The sequence below is a fragment of the Podarcis tiliguerta genome, assembly GCF_965153285.1.
Source record: "Podarcis tiliguerta genome assembly, chromosome: 5".
Classification (NCBI taxonomy): Eukaryota; Metazoa; Chordata; class Lepidosauria; order Squamata; family Lacertidae; genus Podarcis; species Podarcis tiliguerta.
In genome coordinates, this window is record NC_139538.1 from 84,280,423 (window position 1) to 84,295,338 (window position 14,916).

General features: G+C 41.3%; 1 protein-coding gene across 23 annotated transcripts in view; it reads left to right on the forward strand.

Annotated features, from left to right (window-relative positions):
- The window catches only part of GBF1 (golgi brefeldin A resistant guanine nucleotide exchange factor 1), an 84,051-nt gene that overhangs the window by 42,989 nt on the left and 26,146 nt on the right, over positions 1–14,916 (forward strand). For 8 of the 23 annotated variants that reach the window (XM_083440253.1, XM_083440274.1, XM_083440255.1 and 5 more), the window contains exons 9-20: positions 41–139; positions 5,298–5,424; positions 6,254–6,471; positions 6,841–7,009; positions 7,208–7,419; positions 7,597–7,695; positions 8,523–8,717; positions 9,913–10,099; positions 10,487–10,612; positions 11,203–11,291; positions 13,073–13,275; positions 14,634–14,757. In XM_083440253.1, the coding sequence (XP_083296379.1) occupies positions 41–139; positions 5,298–5,424; positions 6,254–6,471; positions 6,841–7,009; positions 7,208–7,419; positions 7,597–7,695; positions 8,523–8,717; positions 9,913–10,099; positions 10,487–10,612; positions 11,203–11,291; positions 13,073–13,275; positions 14,634–14,757 (1,848 nt within the window). The remainder of the gene's footprint in view (positions 1–40; positions 140–5,297; positions 5,425–6,253; positions 6,472–6,840; positions 7,010–7,207; positions 7,420–7,596; positions 7,696–8,522; positions 8,718–9,912; positions 10,100–10,486; positions 10,613–11,202; positions 11,292–13,072; positions 13,276–14,633; positions 14,758–14,916) is intronic. The other 15 variants (XR_014511145.1, XM_083440261.1, XM_083440271.1 and 12 more) reach the window with 3 other exon arrangements.

Genomic DNA, 14,916 nt, shown 5'->3' on the forward strand with positions numbered 1-14,916 from the left:
TTTTTCTTTTTCAAACGGTACATGTGACTGTCTTTCACAGATTTCTCCATATCTCCTCAACAGACTGGAACTATGTAATGGGGAACAGTCCAAAGCCCTGAACCAGTTAGAGAGAGTACTACTCTTTAAGAAACTGAAGGTCTCTCTTTCTCTCCTTCCCTTCTGCAAGCATCTGTGGGTGGTAGTTATGTGTTGTGTAGCAAAAGCTTTCATTCATGTTTCTTATGCAGCATGGCTTTGGGGAAGAATGCATGTAGCAAACTGCTTCTGTTTGGGATAGTGTTGGGAGGAAGGCTTTAAATATAGAGGAAGTGACATTGCAGACATCAGAAATGCTGTTGTCAAAATATTCTGAGAATTTATAGAGGACATAAGCTAGAGATGGTGCTATCGATGGCCAGCTACCATCTCCAATCTTTAAAGCTATAGTTTAGTGCAGTTTATGAATTTCTGGAGATATTGGCACAAATGAATGATGGTGGTCATAACTATTTGCGGCAGGGAAACCGGCTGCAACTGTAAATATTGCTAGGTTTAATGCATTGTCTAAGGTAGGGTACAAGGCTAAGTATATGGAATCATAGAATCACAGAGTTGGAAGGGACCCCCCCCCCGAGGGTCATCTAGGCCAACCCCTTGCATTGCAGGAATCTCAGCTAGAGCATGCATAATAGAAGGCTATCCAATTGACGGAAAGTCCAATGACGGAAAGTCCATCACTTCTCATGGGAATCTGTTCCACTGTCAAACAGCTCTTACCATCAGAATGTTCTTCCTGATGTTTAGTTGGAATCGCCTTTCTTGTAACTTGAACCCATTGGTTTGAGTCCTGTCCTCCAGAGCAGGACAAAACAAGCTAGTTGCATCCATGTGATAGTCGTTCAGTAATTCAGGAAAGGAAAAGCTATATGTAGAACAGTATCACAAATATGCAGGATCCACACTTTCCCTTACCAGGTAGCCATTATTCTACAAAGTTGTTTAGCCAGAGCTAGAGTTATGTTTCCAAACTGATTATTACTCATAATAATCTAACATAAAATTCCTTCCCTTCTAATGTAGCTGGATTCAGAGAGCTTAAGGCACTTCTTCAAACTTCATATTTTAACCATTGTGGTTTAAAGAGTTCCATTTAGAGCTGCATGATGAACACTTTTCTTTTCCACATAGGATTTATGTCAGATTAGATTGTTCTTTGTGGATAAGGCAACTAACAAGTGGCATAAATTGCAATGCAAATTGTGAGAGTTCATTTTATGTCCGTGATGAAGGATTACATTAAAATTTCATATTTCACACTCCAGGTCTGCCCCTAGAAGCTTTGGATGGATTCCTTAGTGCAACGTGTGTGTATATGTTTCTAGTTCATGTGGCTGCTACATCTGTTGAAGCCCTGCTCACATTGTGGGATATGTAGATGATTGAGGATATAAAGATAATCATTTCTAAGTGCCCTTCCGCTGAATACAGCCCATTTGGCGTCCTGTTACACAAGGGTGCAGGAGGCAGCAAAGCAGATGTGATAACAACTTGAACACAAGGCACATAAAACTTGGGCCATAACTGTTCTAACACTGTGTGAGCCTACTTGGTGTCAGAGATGGTGCCAAATAAGCAATACCTTTTTTTGGTCACTATTGCATCTGCATGGTTGCAGCCCAGTGAAGCTTTTCTCAGTCTACATTCTCCAGTCTACATTCTGATTTTAAGGAACCCTCAATAGCACCATGATTTATTTGCTAAGCGCGTCAGGAATAAAAAAGCTTGTGTCTACCTCAACTTGGATGGCACCATGTCAGCAGTCCAGTCAGTGAATGTGTTTAGAACATCATCCACTTAGAAATTGTATTCATTTCAGTTTTTGAGGCCTGATGATGTGGACAAGTTTCTTGGAGGTGTGTGATATATTATCTGTTTGCTCAAACCTTGCACTTCCTGGCTAGCATCTCATGATGACTGACTGGTTCCATGAGTTAGTTATTGCTTCATTTACACAGAAGGTGGTCCTGGTTGTATTGAAGGGGGACAGTCATGAGACCACTCCTGAAGAAGGTGTCCTTTAATCCTTAAAAGTTTTCTTAGTGTTGGCTTGTCACAAATGTTCCCTTTTAAGAGAAGGGCTGTATATCTGTTTCTAGATTATCAGTATTGGAAGAAGGACAGGAGGAATGTGACCCTGTTAATTCTCCTAGACCTCTTAGTGGTTTTTGAGTTCATCCACCATGTCCCTTTCTGGACTGGAGGTTGGGTGAGGATTGACTGCAAAATGCTCCAGTGGTTGTATTCTTATCTGTATGGCTAGTTTCAGTAGGTGATACTTTGACCCTGTTACTCTGTTCTGAGCTACTTGTGCCATGGGTTCTGCCTCCCATACTGTCATCTGCATGAAACCAATAAGTAAGATCATAAAGTGCTGATACTTGACTCTAATTAATGTGCTGATGATGACCACCTCTTGCCCCCCCCCCCCCCCATTTTCATCAAATTCAAGTGAGGCAGCAGATGGCAGATGTGCTGAATTGGTGTCTGAGATCAGTAGTGGACAGTGTAAGTGCCAATAAATTGAAGCTCAATCCAGATAAGATGGATGTACTGTCTGGGTGGTATTGTATTCCACCTAAAGAATTGGGTTCACATCTTAAGGTTGTTGTTAGACACCCAGAGACAGGACCAGATCTAAGTGTCATCAGTGGCACTTAGCGCTTTCCACTAGCTAAGAACTCCTCTTGGCCATAATTATACATGCTCTTGTAGCATCCAAATAAGACTACTGCAGTGTATTATGTGCTGCCCTTGAAGATTACTTGAAAATGCCATTTGGTCCAAATACAGCTGCTGGACTGTGGAATGGGGGCAGCTGGGCAGCACATACCTCACAAATTCTAAAGCAATTTCACTGATCCTTAAGTCCATCTCCAAATACAATTCATTTTGTTGGTTTTTAACCTTTTGAAGTCCAGTACAACTTGGGCCCTTTTTAAAAAAGCAACTGCCTGCTCACCTATCCAGCTATTAAAATAATCAGCTAAGGTCCTCCTCTGGGTGTGTTTGCTGTAAGCAGAGGGGGGGGGGTGATCAGGGAAGGGGCCTGTTAGTTGAAGTCCTCTGCCCTGGGAAATATCTTCTAGTGAAGCTCACCTGGTGCCAAGTTTAATGAGTTTTAGGTGCTGGCTGAAGTTCCTTTTATTTTCCACAGACCTTTTCTTTTAAAATCATCATCATCATCATCATCATGCTGCCAGTTGCTGAATTTATAGTTTTTACTTATGTTCTTCAGTTTTAGTGTTCGTGTGCTTAGGTATTTTCAAGTTTATTTTAGTTTTTGTTCTATTATAAGTCATCATGGAAGATCATAGAATTGAAAGGCAGGGTAATAATTTAAAATGAGTAGTATTTCCCCTGCAAAGCAATGTTCTTGCCGTCTTGGCTGTGAGTCCTGAAATACCTTCTTCCGGCCTTGTGGGTCTTTTCCCACCTGACCTGTGAGGGTGGGGCCCTGACTAACTCCAGCTGCAAAAACTGAGGCTGCTGACTCATGGGCTGGGGTGTTGTTGTGGGTTGGATGTTGCTGCTGATGGTTTTTTGTATCTTTGCTATAGATCTTGTTGCAGAAATTGTTCAGTTTGGTTGTGTATTTTTTAATGTTTTATTTATTGTTTATGACTACTTTTGTTGTGTTGCAGATATGTATCTTTTCATGTTGTAAGCCACCTTGAGCATCGTTATTGTGGAAAGGCGGCATACAAATAAAATTATTTATGTATGTATGTATGTATGTATGTATGCATGCCTTGCCTACACGCCCCTTAAAATAAATAGATCAAATATACTGAGTATAGCTGAGATCATGCCACTTCAAGATTAGGAGTTAGAACTTGTGTTTTGGTGCTAAGTGACCTGCTCGTATCTCAGGAGGTATGCTTGTATTTCTCACTTTCCTTTCTCCATCAGAGGTTGATGTGAGTGTTTTTGCATCTCTAGAGCAGGCATGGGGAACCTGATCTGGCTGCTGGGCCTAATCCTTTCCCCCCTACCATCCACAGGCCAAATTTGGTAGGTGGCAGGGCCACTCACCTGTCCATCGCTTGCTGCCAGGTGATGACCACCAGGACTTTAAAGCACCACACAGGGCTTCTGATGAGCAGTATCTTCAAGCCTAGTTTATGTAGGGACTGGCTGTGCTTCTGCCTGCCCCACACCTGATGTCACAGGGGGGCCTAATATGGTGAGAACAGCCGTGTGAACTAAATTGGGACCTGCGGCAGGCCAAATATGACTCGCAGGCCAGAGGGTCCCCCACCCCAGTTCCAGAGGCAGAGCAAAATTGCAGTGCTTATTTAAATAAATGATTTATTATGTGATTAAATGCACTTAAATCTATTAAGTTTCCTTTTGTTTACAACAAAGATGTTCAAGGTGGATTAGAAAGCTGTTTTTATTTAAACATAGCTATCATTACATTCAAGAGTAATGCTGCCTTTGTAGCTTTTTAATTTGCAAAAGAGATTTTCAGCTTTAAAATCAAAACTATATTTGGGTAGGCCTTCTGGAAGCATGCTAAGAAATAGTAGGGGAATGTAACTAGTCAAAAGGCCTATGATTTATTTTTTCACAACTGTTTCGCGGGATTCTAAAATCCATGTAATAAAGAAAAGCTGGCAGCCCATAATGTAATGCTGCACATATATCCAGGCAATGTCACACAGCCACTAGACAACTTACGCTCTTCTTTGTGTGTGGGAGGATGATGATGGAGCCTGCCAACAAAAGAATAAAGAAATATTTGTGAGCAGAGAAGAAAGATGTCTCCACTACAGAAACATTTTTACCTGTTTTTAAAAACTTTGTAACACCATCCTCTTCAACTGTATCCCTGTTTGCAACTTGTTTAATTGGTCCCAGAGAACTCAACAAGAGCAACTGAGAGCAAACTTGAGGCTCTCCTCACCTGCATAACTTGGCTTTTGATTCCGTTTCTTGGTTATGCGACAATGTGGGAGAATGTCGAAGGAGTGGTTGGTTTGTTTGCATTTACATACTTAGGCACACAACAATGAGATTCAGGCTCAGCCCTAGACATATCTGTGCTAACAATTTTTAATATATTTTATAAACTGAAGTAATACACAGATAATGAATTTCCAACTAAAGTTGGGCTAGATCATGAGTCATGCGATAGGAAGCATGGGTAAGCTGGCATGATCGTAGGGTTCTAGGTCTGATCAAATGCTGTTGCCAATTCTCTTGTGACGGTGAATAGGCTATAAGAGATATTCTATGTGTTTTGCTGTTCACAGTTGAAAATGCGAGCAGGGGGAATGAGTGACTCATCAAAGTGGAAAAAGCAGAAGAGATCGCCACGGAACTCTTGCCATGTAGCCAAAGTATCCCAAGGAACAGAGCAGCTTGCTGCCAATGGGACAGGTACGGGAACCGTTATAACATATAAATGGAAACCCAACTCTAATGATAACCTTAACCATGTTCTTGATCCAAAGATTCTGCAACCATAGAATACACAATAGTATGGATGTTGGTGAACGAACAGAGCTGTGACTGTTGGGAGCCCCACACCAGTTGGCTTCCTTGTTGGTCTTTGGGACATTATAGCTGGACAGAGTGGCCCACTGCTGCGGAGCCTGTGTTGCAACCACCTAAATCTGCCCCACCTCTCTGGATCTTTGTTCCATGATTGTAGGGGAGACGAATAAAGTCTTCCCGCTTGGTTGTAACTGAATAGGGGGAAAATTATAAGTGGCAATATAAAGGGCACCTTAATGCTGCTATCTTTGAAAAATCTACTACTTAATATACGACAGTTACAAAATACATTGTTAGCTTGACATAAGATATTTGAGAGTGGTACAACCATTAGCAAGTAAAGTATGAACAATTAGCAAATAAACTTTCAGTTCATCAAGAAAATAGCTAAGAAACTTGGGAGGGATTATACCACAAAACATTACATACATTTTTAAAAGGTGTTTCAAGAATAATAATTTTAAATTAGCAATTCCTGAACTCATAGAATTGCACCTTGAACTGTGCCTAGAAGCCAACAGGAAGCCAATGCAGCCCAGTAGAATACACTCTGTGCAACCCATTCCAGTGAGGCAGGCCACTGTGTTCTGTGTCAGAAGAAGTAATGAGTGGCAGCCCAATGTACTGTGCATACACAAGTGGGAATGTGGCCCTGAGCCTCTTAATAATGGGTGCATACCTACTACTTATTGCTGCTGTTTCTTATCAACAGGTGGAGTTAATTTCATTGATGTACCTTCTCCCGTCTCATCTGGAAGTTCAGAAAACGCATCTACTACAGTCAGCCCTTCCACTGACAGTGGCTTAGAGAGCTCCTCTCAGATCAGCTCTAAGGAAGATCTTACGGACTTGCAGTTGGTCAACCCTTTAGGAATCAGTACATCAGTGCCTTTAACTGAGTCTAGAGCTAGAGAACAGCTAGAGCCCCAGGTATGAACTTAAGCTAGTTTCTGATAAACTGCTCATCTGGAATATAGTTTGTACAGTCAGCTGACCTAAAGGAAAGTTCAGGCAACTTCAACTAGTTGGATAGGTTTGGGTTAAGAATAACACACACATTCTGAAGTAGCAGAGCAATTCTACAACAGTATAAGTAGCCTAGCCTTCAAATATAGACCAGCATTTGCTGCTAATTTAGGTGTCTGATGTCTAGCCATTCAGCCAAACATTGAGGTACGTAGTCTGATTATGAAAATTGATATTATCTGAATGAATAGGGTTGCTTCTGTCAGTGAACTGTTCATGCAGCAATGATACCTTATACTAATTTTCCTGTATTGTTAATTTGTGTGACTAAAGAATGAATGCCCCCGGGAAGAAAAGACGCCATCTGCCTCAGTAGAGTCTATCCCTGAAGTTCTGGAGGAGTGTACATCTGTAGCTGAACACTCAGACTCTGCTTCTGTTCATGACATGGACTATGTCAATCCCCGGGGAGTGAGATTTACCCAGTGCTCTCAGAAAGAAGGTGAGTACTTTGAAATAAAAGCAAGTTTCGTTTGCTTCTATCCATCCCACCCATTGAAGAGGGGGGAGGGAAGTACCTAGCATTTGTCTTTATCAGTAATATTTTTATTTAAAAAAATCTCTTGGGCTTATTGGAAAGAGGTTGGCTCAGAAGTGCTATAATTATGACCTTTCTACTTGTACTCCCTCCCCATTCCAGGCACAGCGTTAGTACCCTATGGGTTGCCCTGTATCCGAGAACTACTCCGCTTCCTCATCTCTCTCACTAACCCACACGATCGCCACAACTCAGAAGTGATGATCCACATGGGGTTGCAGCTGCTCACTGTTGCCCTGGAGTTGACCTCTGTTGCAAACTGTCCATCTCTCCTAGGACTGGTGAAAGAAGAATTATGTCGTTATCTCTTTCAAGTGAGTTTTGGAATTATCGTAGTCTTATGTCTACTAGGCAATATCTGTAGTGATATAGGCCTTGTGTTAGTGTGGTCCGGAAGAAACACTTACGTTGCGATTTTGGTTTGCTTTTCAAATAGAGGGAAAATGAATATCTCTCCACTAACAATCTTTCAACTTCTAATTCTTTCCTAGTTGCTGAATGTGGAGCGACTCAATCTGTATTCAGCTTCACTTAGACTTTGCTTCCTCCTCTTTGAGAGTATGAGAGAACACCTGAAATTCCAACTGGAGGTGAGTCTTGTATTTGGAGGAGGTAATTTAAACAGCTTTGTGGCTTTGTTCATGGATGTGTAAGAAATCCTGTCTAAGAATTTAGGAAAGTGTGTGGGAACTGGAGGTGACCTTGTGACTTTCTTCAGATTGGACGGCGCTGTGCCTGGGAAGACCATGCCCATGGACAGAAATGGTGGCTGCTTGGTCGCTTTCCCTGTCATCTCCCATAGAGGCAGTACTCAGATCGATAGTTGCCTTGATTGGAATGTTGGAGTCTGAGCAGCAATCATGGCCAGATTTGTATGCTTCCCTCTCCTCCTACTGACACTACTTTTAGTTTCAAAGAATCTCAACATAGCGTTGCATGTGAACCAGAAATCCTGGTTCTTTGAATTAAAGTTCTTTGAAATGGGAAGAAATGGAAGGAGGAGCACACAAGCCTGACTCTTTGCCTGGACTCCCTGAGGATTGGCCACATGGCAATAAACTAGGAGTCAGTAGTCAGTGACCCATGAGCTGCATGCCACCTTTGGCCTCTTTTCATGTGGTCCTTGGCATAATCTCATCCTGACGGTATGGAGGGGGAAAATAGGGAAAGGGGGTGGCAGAAAGAGAGAAAGAGAAGGGGTGTTTTTCCATCACTCATTCTAACCCTGCCATTGCTGGCATGTGACCCCGACAAGTTGCCTTCAAAGGAATGCAGCTCTCAACAGAAATATAGTTTCTCACCTTTGTGCTTATGGATGGTTTAGTTGTGCTATGTGTAAACTGGTGTCCCAAATGAAATTAAATACTCTGCCTTGTTTTGCATCCCATAGACTGAACTTGTTTCTTTTGTCTACCAGATGTACATAAAGAAGCTGATGGAAATTATCACAGTGGAAAACCCCAAGATGCCCTATGAGATGAAGGAGATGGCCCTGGAGGCCATAGTTCAACTCTGGAGGATTCCTAGTTTTGTCACTGAGCTGTACATAAATTATGACTGTGACTATTATTGTGCTAACCTCTTTGAAGACCTCACCAAACTGCTATCCAAGGTCCTGAAAATGAGCTATTTTGCTCTTGTCTTTCCATTAGGATTGCTCAGCAAAAAAATAAGAATACAGATGTAACTAGATCTGAGTGTGTTTGAAGAATGAAATATCAGCCATGTGCTGATGTGTTGGAGGGTGGTCTGATCAGAACCATGGCAGGTGGGGAGGTGTGGGTAACCCTCATTCAGTAAGGTATCTCTAGTCATGCCCTCACAGGATGTAATCACCTTTGGTAGAGGGCATGAAAAGTAATTGCACAGTATCCCAGCTGGATCTCACCCCCAAGCTGCACTTAAATCATAAAAAACATAAGGAGAACCAATCATAGGTCTCCTGTCATATCTAGTTTTACCATAGGGATTCTTTCTTTAGAACAACAGACATATTTAGAATCATAGAATCAGAATAGACCACAAGGGCCATCGAGTCCAACCCCCTGCCAAGCAGGAAACACCACCAGAGCACTCCTGACATATGGTTGTCAAGCCTCTGCTTAAAGACCTCCAAAGAAGGAGACTCCACCACACACCTTGGCAGCAAATTCCACTGTCAAACAGCTCTTACTGTCAGGAAGTTCTTCCTAATGTTTAGGTGGAATCTTCTTTCTTGTAGTTTGGATCCATTGCTCCGTGTCCGCTTCTCTGGAGCAGCAGAAAACAACCTTTCTCCCTCCTCTATGTGACATCCTTTTATATATTTGAACATGGCTATCATATCACCCCTTAACCTCCTCTTCTCCAGGCTAAACATGCCCAGCTTGATTGGAGCATTGTGAGGAACACAAAGTTTTTAGGGCTTATATCGCCAAACACGTGAGGCTCCACAGCTGATGCATTACAAAAAGCTGCAATTGACTGACTCTCTTGATATGTGTCTTACTGAAGGTTTGGTGATGGGCATTGTTCCTTCATCCTTCAAATGTTACCTGTAGGAAACATAGGTGTAAATGCAGCGAACTTGCCTTCCACCACAAAGTATAAGTCCATTTCAGAGTCTTAGTGAAGTTTTACCTTTAATGGGCAACTTGAGAGAGAACATGTTATTTGCAGGGGAAGGATTTTTTGAGGAATGGGACAAATGTTAGGGAGGTTTGCGTGGATGTGTAGAGCTTTGGGGCTGAACAGCTTCTGTGTGAGTAGTTTTCCTTGCTCAAATGATTAAACCTAATTTAATGCTTAGCTGTGCTTGATTTTCCCAGAATGCCTTTCCTGTTTCTGGACAACTGTACACTACTCACTTGCTGTCCCTTGAAGCATTACTGACAGTGATAGATAGTACAGAAGCACAATGCCAAGCCAAAGTGCTCAGCAGCATCTACCAGCAGGAGAAGGAAGCACTAAAACCAAGTACAGAAACTCCCTGTAACATCAAAGAAACAACCCATAGTGAGAACCTTTTATTTGGTGCCTTCATCTTAATTTTATAGTAACGTCTGTCCTTCCTGACTGTGTTCTAGACAATACTGCTACCTTTTTCCATAAATCCTCCTTCCTAACCTTGACCTGATTACTTCAAAACATCTTAAATGATGCCTTCTTGCTTTCTATCGGATTTTTCTCAACAAGGAATTAATTCATCATTTCCATTTTTTAAATTTTGTGCATGGATTTGAGCTGGTCTGTGGATATTCATTCTCTGTCGAATCATATTTCCTCTCTTTGAAGGCAAATGGTTAGGTTTCTTCAGAGTGAGTAATAACTGTATCTATATAATAACATGGTGACTTTAAAACTTCGTCCTGGATAACTCTGGTTCTCTTCTTTCCCCTGTAGTTGTCGAGGGGCTGCTGACAGATGGCAAATCACCCGGTGCAGAATTGCCAGACACTAATGGCTCCTTGACAGCCAGCCACACGAAGCAGCAAGACAGTCTGAATTTGGAGTTGGGAAATAACGCAGGTAAATTATGAACATTTGTGTGCAATGGACACTTCAAATGTTGACTTCTTTTTGCCATTCTGTAGCTGTACTACAGCTTGCGGTCTCTGCCACCAGTGAAGCATTTAAATGATGCATGTTTCCTTTCATGTTCTATATATTGAGTCAGGCGTTTGTAGATTTGGGATGAGGGTGGTTAAATGTCACTGGATCATGTCATATGTTTCAGTAGAAGTAAGTACATGATTTAAAATATATTCTATACCTTATTCTATCCCATAAGGTGTGAGGCAGCTACATGTGTACTTGCCCTTTCCCCCATTAACTTGTGGTTGCCTACATTGTGTTTCCACTGTATAAAGAAAACGATGGGGGAAGATAGCTACTTTCTCAAATTACATGGGGGAATATGTTTTGCTTTGTACCTCCATCTACTGTAACGTGTGAAGTTGTCCTTTGCAAGACTTGGGCTTATAGAGAAAAGCATTGATGCTGGGATGGGGTTGTGGGGTGGGGTCATGTGGAAAGAGAGCTGTTTTTATCTGTATATTGTAAAGCATGGGAAATGTGGGAAAGGATCCACTGTGAAAACATTCTGCTTTTGTTTTTAGCAGAAAAGACCATTCCAAAGAAGCCTACTCGCTTTTCCTGCGTCCTACCCACAACACACGAATTGATAATGATTAAGAGCAAAAAGAAGGTATGGCATTCTGTTGATCTGAAAGATATGTGAGTAGGCATGACACATACAGTAAGGAACAGACTTTACCCTCAGACTTACAATTTTAAAATATACTAGAGGAGCATGATGAGTGTTTTGACTGTATTTTAAATACATACATACATACATACAGTGGTGCCCTGCAAGACAAATGCCTCGCAAGACGGAAAACCCGCTAGACGAAAGGGTTTTCCGTTTTGGAGGTGCTTCGCAAAACGAATTTGCTATGGGCTTGCTTCGCAAGACGAAAATGTCTTGCGATTCCTGGGTTTTTTCCCCCCCTCCCCCCCTTTTCCCAAGCCCCTAAGCCGCTTAACAGCTGATCGCTAAGCCGCTTAACAGCTGATCGCTAAGCCGCTTAACAGCTGATCTAAGCCGCTTATCAGCTGATCTAAGCCGCTAATAGCCTTTTAGCAGCTAATCCACTAATCCCTTAAGCCTTTAATAGCCGTTAAACCGCTAATAGCACTAATAGCGCTAATTCGCTAATGGGCTTGCTTCGCAAGACAAAAAAAACCACAAAACGAAGAGACTCGCGGAACGGATTCTTTTCGTCTTGCGAGGCACCACTGTACATACATACTTTTATTATTTGTACCCCCCCTCCCATCTGACTGGGTTGCCAGCAAAGTATTAAAAGAACAATAAAACACCAACCAGTAAAAACTTCCCTGAGCAGGGCTGCCTTCGGGTGTCTTCAAAAAGTCAAATAGTTGTTCATCTGTTTGAAATCTGATAGGAGGGCATTCCACAGGGTGGAACCTTTTTCTTTCTGAACCTGCTTTCAAATGAGGTGTTCCTGCATGAAGCTGTTATGTTTTGAATCTTGAATGTCAATAACCAGTAATTGAAAATTGTGTTGCGGTGACTGCTGTACCTGGTGAGATATTGTGGGAAGCAGGACTTTGCCAGAGGAACAAAGAAGGATGCTGTTTTGTACGTATCCATAGGAATTGGTCTTACAGTCATCAAAGTGTTGTTTCCTGTTAGTGATGGGCAGTAACCGAGGACTGACATTTATTCTGGTGCTTTAGTAAAGTTCACATAGATGTTTGTGTTTGATCTCTAGTCACACACAACCTTTTGGTTAACCCTCTCTTGGGTAGCTGCTTATGACATTATCTACTTGTATTACGTATTCCTGAGCTTCAGAAACCCAGTTTTGACAAATGTGAATAATGGTTAACATGTACGCTCTGTGTTTATTCAACAAGTGGCCATATACCTTTAGAAGATGAACCTTAAAAGATGAACTTGTTAAAATTTATTTATATATTGACAGTATTTGAATTGCTGTGACAACAGAGACCTGGTTGTCTTAAATTGTTTTTGGATCATCTCTTACTACTTTAGGTTTCGAAAGACTAGGGCACACCTTGTGCTGAATTATTCCTAGAGCAAAACAAAGTTATCATTCTGCTGCAACATTTTATGTGGATAGTGTCAGATGAAAACAATTAGACTCTTGTTTTCAACATTTTCAACATTCAACCTTACCGCCAGAAACAAAGAGAAATACTTTCTATTCTACTTGAAAATACTGAAACAGGCTTTTATGACAAAGAACACATTTTAAAAGTTGCTTTTTATGAATGTGTTGCATCACAGAGGACTTTAGTCAGAAGGTAAAATGCAAATCTAAAAACCTAAAGGAAATAGGTTATTGAAGATATGACACAAATTGGCTATTAGGATAATGTTAACTATATAGGACTATGTAGGATGTCTTCTGTTAATTATATTGTTTTGACTTTTTCTAGCTCTTGATAAGTGGTTCAGAGCTGTTCAATCAAAAGCCAAAGAAAGGGATACAGTTTCTTCAGGAGAAAAACCTTTTGGCTACCCCCATGGATAATAATGAAGTAGCAAAGTGGCTGAGGGAGAATCCTCGACTGGACAAGAAAATGATTGGAGAATTTGTGAGTGACCGGAAGAACGTAGACTTGCTGGAAAGTTTTGTGGGGTGAGTAGAAATGTTTGGATTGGTCATAAACAGGAAACCGGTTAGAAAGCCCTGGCATGGGAAATTCACCTTCCCTGGTGTTCTGGATCTTCTGCATTCTGCATTGCATGAAACCCTTTGCTCTAACCACCATAGAGGTAGCCTGTTTTTAAAGGACCTTGATTTTAATAAACTTAATTACAATACATTGTGTGGTGCTGTGTTGTTGTTGTTTTTTATATATAATATTTTATTAGGATTTTCACAAAAGTAACAGAAGAAAAGAGAAAAACAAAAAGAAAAGTATACAAAAAAAGAATACAAAAAAAATACAAAAGATAAAAAACAATTAAAAACAGATCAGTCTTTCAAAACATATCTTACATTTGCTTGTTTCTCGGACCTCCCCACACCTCCCCTCTTTGTATTCCAAGTCAATTCATTTATTCAGCAAATCCTTTCCCTCTTTACCTTTATCTTAATCTTAATATATTATATCTTTAACTTTCCACCTGTTGACATTCCATTTTTACCACATAACATTATTGCTAAAAACCCCTTAACCTCAATCCAACATCATTCTAACATTCATTAATTTTGCAATATTTCTGTAGGTAATCTTTAAATTTCTTCCAATCTTCTTCCACCTGCTCTTCTCCCTGGTCTCGAATTCTGCCGGTGTGTTGTTGTTGTTTTAACTTCATAATTCGTGATTTTTATTTCATGATTTTTATTTTGCATTGTACTGTAATTTAATTTAATGGTTATAGCCTGGATTAAGCTAACCCAGCACGCTAGCAGAAATCAGTGCAAGGGCTTCTGTTAGTGCAATGCTGCTCCCCCCCTCTGCATCCTCTTCAACCCCATCTCTCCCCCCCCCCCAATCCTCTCTGGAGGGTCAGGAGAATCCCAAGAACAGTATACAGGGGGAGGATGAAGGGGCTCATTCTGTCTGACAAACAGAAATGCTTCTGCTGACATGCAGAGCACAACATTGGATCCCACCCTGTGTTTTTGTAACCCACCCTGGAACCATTTGATAAATAATTACAAATAAAAAATGCTGACTCTTAGACAAAAGTGAGAGAGAATAGCTTTCAGCAAGAGCATCCAAGGTTGGCTGAGCCTTATGGGCATGGGTGAGCTACTCTGCGGTGCAAAGCAATGCTATCCTCATCTCCTTTCCTTTGCCAGGATGTTTAGCCTCATTGTAGACTGTACATTAAAACAGGGAAAAACCAAAGCCTAGAGAAATTGAACCCCTTACTGTCAAGTCATAGTTTGGAAATCTTTTCGGTATTTTGACCCCTAAAGATTTTGGGGTATGTGACTGCTTGCAAGCTACTTTCTTCAAGCCGCTTTTGCTGCTCATGTTTCAGGACTTTCGGTTTCCAAGGCTTGCGATTAGACGAAGCCCTGCGACTCTACTTAGAAGCTTTCAGGTTGCCAGGAGAGGCTCCTGTAATCCATAGGCTGTTGGAAGTCTTTACAGAACATTGGCGCGTAAGTTCTGAAACTGTCGAGAAGCAAGACTTCTCTATTCTTCTCTGCAGCAGTTGGTCAGCATGGGAAGAAATTACTGGTTTCAGTCAGGATGTGTTTCATAGAATCATAGAGTTGGAAGAGACCACAAGGGCCATCAAGTCCAACCCCCTGCCAAGC